The 5,989-nt window shown below is 39.5% G+C and overlaps 1 protein-coding gene across 1 annotated transcript in view; it reads left to right on the forward strand.

The window, feature by feature from the left end:
• Window positions 1–518: 518 nt before the first annotated feature.
• Window positions 519–5,989, forward strand: part of GFRAL (GDNF family receptor alpha like) — a gene marked incomplete at its 5' end in the record, with an annotated part of 12,085 nt that continues 6,614 nt past the window's right edge. The window contains one exon of the mRNA XM_010022286.1: window positions 519–653. Within this exon, the coding sequence (XP_010020588.1) occupies window positions 519–653 (135 nt within the window). The remainder of the gene's footprint in view (window positions 654–5,989) is intronic.

Raw genomic sequence — 5,989 nt, forward strand, 5'->3', positions numbered from 1 at the left:
ATCTGTGAAGTAAAACCAAAGAGGATGAAGAGTAATGTATTATGAAATAAAATCTCTATTATCTGACAGTTGTGTAGCTGTCAAATCTCTTTCATTTGGTCTATTCATAGGAATTCCTGTGTAGTCTCTAGCTTGACAAAATTGCAGTCCAAATAAAATGCTGTTTCCTTTGAATTTTATGCTATCTTCTTTTCTATAATTTATTATGAATCTCAGGACTTCAGTCATTTCTATATATCTATGGGCTGATGTCTTACATAGCTATGGTTGTTGCTATAATACCAAGGCAAAACCAATACAAAATACACCACACCACAACTTTGAAAATTTAAAATTTAAATTTAATTATATAGTTATGAAACTGAGGAAAAGATTCATTCTGCTAAAAAGTAACTTGATACAACATTTAAATCTATAGGTAAACGACAGTAAATTAGATTGTTATAACCTTAGTGTAAAGCAAAAAGATCAGTAAAATATCTACTGTATTGAATAGTTATTATATTCTGGTTTTACAGTGTTGTTCATGTACTTTACAAGTATATCTACTGCCCAGACTACTGACTGTCTTCACCTGAGGGAGCAGTGTATAAATGCTGCAAATGGATGTGAGAGTGTCTGGAATGTTGTTGAAGATGTCTGCAATATTTCAGGTAATTCTTTATGGTGTACACAGCTTTATTCTGAATTGCTGAATGGTTGCATATTTGTAGTTTATCATAATATCACTGTGGTGACTGAATAAAATCAGTGAGATTTCAAAGAGAAAATTACAAGTCAGTCAACTTCTGAAATCATAGACAGAGGCCAGTACTATACTACTAAAAGTCACACTGGCTCTTCGATAAGGTAATAAATGAAATTTCCGGACTATGAACAAAGAATCTGAATGAACTCAAGAAGCCTGAATTCATCAGAAATATGCTCTTGTGGAATCCTGTCAAACAAAGCCAGCACACAGCTGGAAAAAACTTCCAATCTTGTTTTCCATGATTCTGAGGAGCTGATCTACCCCCTCCCTGGCAGTGTTCAAGGTCAGGCTGGATGAGGCTTTAGGAAACCTGGACTAGTGGAAGGTATCCCTGCCCATGGCAGTGGGGTTGGAACCAGATGATCTTTAAGGTTCCTTCCAAACCAAACCATTCTGTGACTCTTAAGATTTTGCACAACACCCGTAACAATGTAGTGGTTATTTAGAGTAATTTTCAAATATTGTATTAGAATAAGAAAAAAATCAAATAAAACATGCCACAAAAGAAGTTGTGTTGTAGGGAGGCACATTGTATTTAATCAGTGAATAGTATCTACATGTTAGTGATTCAGTTGCAGGGAGTGAGCATATGATAAAGTGCAGGTTACAATGTGACTAAGGCTCCTTGAATTGTTAAACAGAATGTCACATAAATGAAAGCAGACCACTCTCTGTCTGTCTCTGTTTATTGCACTCCCAACACTTGGTGCATCATTTCAAAGTAAGGTATGTTTTAGGTGAGGTAAGACCAGATATTACAAGTTTGATCTGAAAGTCATCCTAATCTCTGTTGTCATTCAGAGGAAAAGGTTCCTTCCTCCAAAGTCCAATTATCTTCTTGAACAAGTCTTGAGTATCAGTCACCATCTCTTTCTTTAAATCCTTCTGGTTCCTTCCTGTTAAATGTTAAGTATTCACTTGCAAGGTGCTGTGGACATGGAATGGAGAAGAAGAGTGGCAGTGCAGTGTGGTAGTGTTATTAGACCAAGATAGTAATGATAACTTTGTTGACTGATAAATGTCAAGTGCCTTGATCTTCCAAGGCTACACCAGTAGCAGCAAATAAATGGGCCAAGGACTATTTTCTGACACTGAGTTCATCATGGGGTAGCATGTATCCATACAAATAAACTGTCTTACCGCCATGCTGGCTGCATGGAACTGCCTTTTGGGAGTGACTCCAGCTCCACGCTATCTTCACAGTCTAGCTGGGTTGGTCTAGACTGGCTACCATGCAAAAATGCCACAGTACAGACATAGTCACTTGCCATTAGCTTAGCCCATGACTTGGTCCTCTTTATAAATGCAGCCAAGGGTCTTTAGGTACATAACTGCCATTTCCAACAACTTAGTTCCATGAGGCAGGTTCTCTGTTACTGAGAATCAGAGGTATCTACATCTCCATGGAAACCTTCCTTCCCCTTATATTGACATTCTTTGAACAAAACCAACCATGTCCTGATGCCATAATCTGTTCTGAGACTCAGCTGCAGCAGAGTTGATAAAGTGAATGTCCCTCTGCTTGTCTTGATGTCAGGACCGAATCTTACGTTTGGTCTGTGTGGGTAGCCAGGCAGCAGAAGATACTGCTTGACTTCATGGTCAATAGCCTATTGCTAGAGCATTCACCTGCAGCATGAGCTACATGGATGCCCCTGTCTGTCTGATTTGTTGCAGAGATTTGAACCCAAGTGCCCAAGTCACAAGGCAGTATTTGAAAGAATTAGAGTAGGATTCCTTCTTAGGGTTTCCTGTTCCAGATATGCATCTGCTTTGCACAGAATGGCTGAATACTTTGAAGAACAGAATAAACGAAAAATACAAGATAAACTAATGGTTATGACAGTCCCCAAAGGAACTGGGTTTCAACTCATGTTCCGTTGAGTTATTAAATATTTTATGTGAAGTGGAACAGTTTCAAAAGATATGGCTGCTGCTTGAAGAAAAAAGTATTGGAATATGCAGTACTTTCAGCCTCAAGACAGTGACCTAAAAATGAGCTCTCTAGAACCAAACCTCTTCCCCAAATCATAAGAAGTTAAGTTTGCTTCTGTTGCATCATTCTGTTGCATTCTGTTGCATCTGAGGCATTGGCACAAAGACTACTTCACATAAAGGTCAGATTTGGTACTGAAGCCTATTCTTCATCATTCACAGTAAACAGATGAAGTGGACCAGCATGATGACTTCTGTGGTATTCCCTTTGAATTTATCACATTGTCCCATAATGTGCTGTTTCCTTCACTTATTGTCCTATGTGCTTATTCACTGATATTAATGGTATTTGTTACTGGCTCAGAGAAACCTACTGAAAATAAGTTCTTCTTGTAATTGCTTATTTGGTTTTACATTTGAATATTTTCTTAGGATAATGGCCTTTGGCAAGGACTCTCCAACAGTGTGGGTCACTCAGATATTGTGTTGGGTCTTGGACAAATTATTCTAAATGTGCTTATTAGGTGCCATGACCCCAGAGGGTGAATAACATTATTCTGTCTGTCAAGAGTACTCTACATATGCAAGACTTCATGGATGAGCTGTAGAAATGGAAAAAGCCCCTCAGTGCTGAGCATGAAAGTGTTAGGTGCAAGCAATAGGCAATGGAGCAAGTGTTCCTTTTGCTAGTTTCTTTGTGAAAAACCTAACTACAAATTGTAATTACACTCCTACTCTGTGGTATGAGTTCAACAACACAGTCCCTCAGGCTGTAACCTCCAAGTCATGAAGACCTCCATCTTTTGTTCTTCAGAAACATGTCTGGGAACACTACAGATGACTGACTGCCTGACTTGCTCCTTTCTCTGTCAAACTGTTCATCACTGCTTCCCTGCTACTACAGCAGCATTTTCAGCATCTCAGTTTAAAATGCTCTGAGTCCAATTCTTCTTCCATTTCCTGTTCTGTGCCAATGTACAGTGAAAAGCAAAAAACCAAAAAAAAACAAAAAAAAAACCCAAAGCAAACCAAACAAAAGCAAAAAAACCCCCATAAAACTAAGGAAGGTGCAAATTAGCTTCCAAGTCAGGATGGAAAAGACTGAAATATTTAACTATGATGGAATCAAAGGTTTTCACTTTGAAAATGTCAAAAATGATTCAGCACTGCAGAATGAAGGTTTTTAAGTTTTGGAGTTTTCTGGGTTTTGGGTTTTTTTTTTTTTTCCATCTGTTATTTCACTGGGGGAAAAAAAGCAGAAATTTCTGAGCTCTGATTTAACCACTAGTATATATTTTCTTAATTTTTCAGAACTGGAAATATCTGGGTTGAACAGAAAAAAGTCAAAAAATCTCAGATCACTTAAATATTAATGAATTACACTTTGAATTAGATTTGGAAGAGTTCATTTTTCTCAGAGTAACAGAATCACTGAGGTTGGAAATGCTCTCTGGAGTTCTAGTCCAAACCCCTTGCTTAGACAGGGTTTCAGGTTGTTTTCCAGGACTGTGGATTTTGGATATGTCATCGAATCCTAGAGTCATAGAATGGTTCGGGTTGGAAAGGACCTTAAGATCATCTAGTTCCAGTGATGGCGGCATCAAAACCCATCTGGGCACTCTTCCACTGTTAGACCACTGCCATATTAAAAAAGTTTTTTCTAACCTTTAAATGGAATTTCTTGATTTTCAGTTTGTACTCCTTGTCTTGCCACTGGATACCATCAAGGAGTCTGTCTCTGCCTTATTCATTCCCCTACTGTCAGGTATTTATACACATGGATACGTGTGTTGGTAAACCCCTGAGCCTTTTCTCCTCCAGGCTGAGTATTCACAGCTCTCTTAGCCTCCCCTTGTAGGACAGATGTTCCAGTCCATTAATCACATCTATGGCACTTTGCAGGATCCACTGCCACATGCCCATATCACTCTTGTCCTCAGGAGCCCAGCACTGGACGCAGCACTCCAGATGTGGTCTCATCAGTGCTGGAGGGGAAGGCCCAGTACTTTCCTTTATAGTCTTCAGGTGCAATTCCCCCTGACACAACTGAAGAACTCACTGTGCAAGAACAGAGATTATCTCCCTGGAAAAGTCAGGTTCTACTTTGTCATGCTTCTATCTGTGGCCCTACATACATAAATTACATACATATAAATAAATTGAATTATGAACAATGGCTGCCAAGCATTAGGTCAGAGAGCATTTTCTATAAATTCCTTGGAAGCATAGATATAAGCTAAAATATATAACCTAGGACTAATAAATGGTAAAGTAATAATAATTGAAAACCAGCAATAAAATATTTTCTGCTGTTCATCATGTCTGAATCAATACAGTGTACAGATTAATACTGATAATAGGTTATTTCTGCTGATAATAGGGCAAGCCATAAATATGATATGTCACCTGATTCTGTCTATGCCCTTCTTATCTTTGTAGCCCCACGACCTACTTTTCATCCACTGGTTGTAGGTTGCTGTGATTCAGTGCAGTGTGTTCACTGCACCGTTCACTGTGTGTGGCCACTGGACACAGTCCCTATGCACCTGATTCCTAACCACAACTTGCAGGTGTCATGAAGGCAGATGAGCAAAGTGAGTCTGGGATGCTGCATACCAGGATTTCTGTTTCTTATTCGCCTACCTCTACTCACCTCCACCTTTGAAGTGTCCTCAGGACCTTGAAGACAGTCTTTTATACAAGCCCCTCCTGATCTTCATTGTTGTTTTTCTACCCCTGGAATTTGTCCTCCTGAAATTGTCTTCCAAGGTTGTTTTACTTTCCTTTATTCACCTGATAAAATATAGAGTAGAATATCCACCCACCTACCTCCACGGGTCTCCATAGTTCCCATGTCACCACATACTTTCCATCCTATTTTTACAGTCAGGGAGTGTCCTATGTCTATGACCTTCAGTAGATCTCTTGAACTCCTTGGCTACTGCAAAAAACAAGAAATGTGAGGGCTAAGGGTCAGGGTCTACTACTAAAAATGCAGAAGGCAAGTTGGAGATGGGGTTGGAGAGATACAGGCAAGTCCATGCACCATCACTTCCTCCTTTGGTGATACAAGAGGTGAAGCAGGAGCAGAGTCTGGGAACTCCAGCTCTTGCTGGAATGCAACAATACCCTCTAGCAATGCACATTTTAATACACCCCCAAAATCTCCTTAGTCGCCAACAGCAACTGGAGAAAGAGCAATACAGACACTTTGAAAAAGGATTTAGGGGTGGCAGGATGGGGATATACACTCTGGAACAGCTGATACTCATTCCTTCAGGCACAGGCAAAATGCACTCTTTC

Source organism: Nestor notabilis, unplaced genomic scaffold (assembly GCF_000696875.1).
Source record: "Nestor notabilis isolate BGI_N333 unplaced genomic scaffold, ASM69687v1 scaffold11979, whole genome shotgun sequence".
NCBI classification, from domain to species: domain Eukaryota; kingdom Metazoa; phylum Chordata; class Aves; order Psittaciformes; family Psittacidae; genus Nestor; species Nestor notabilis.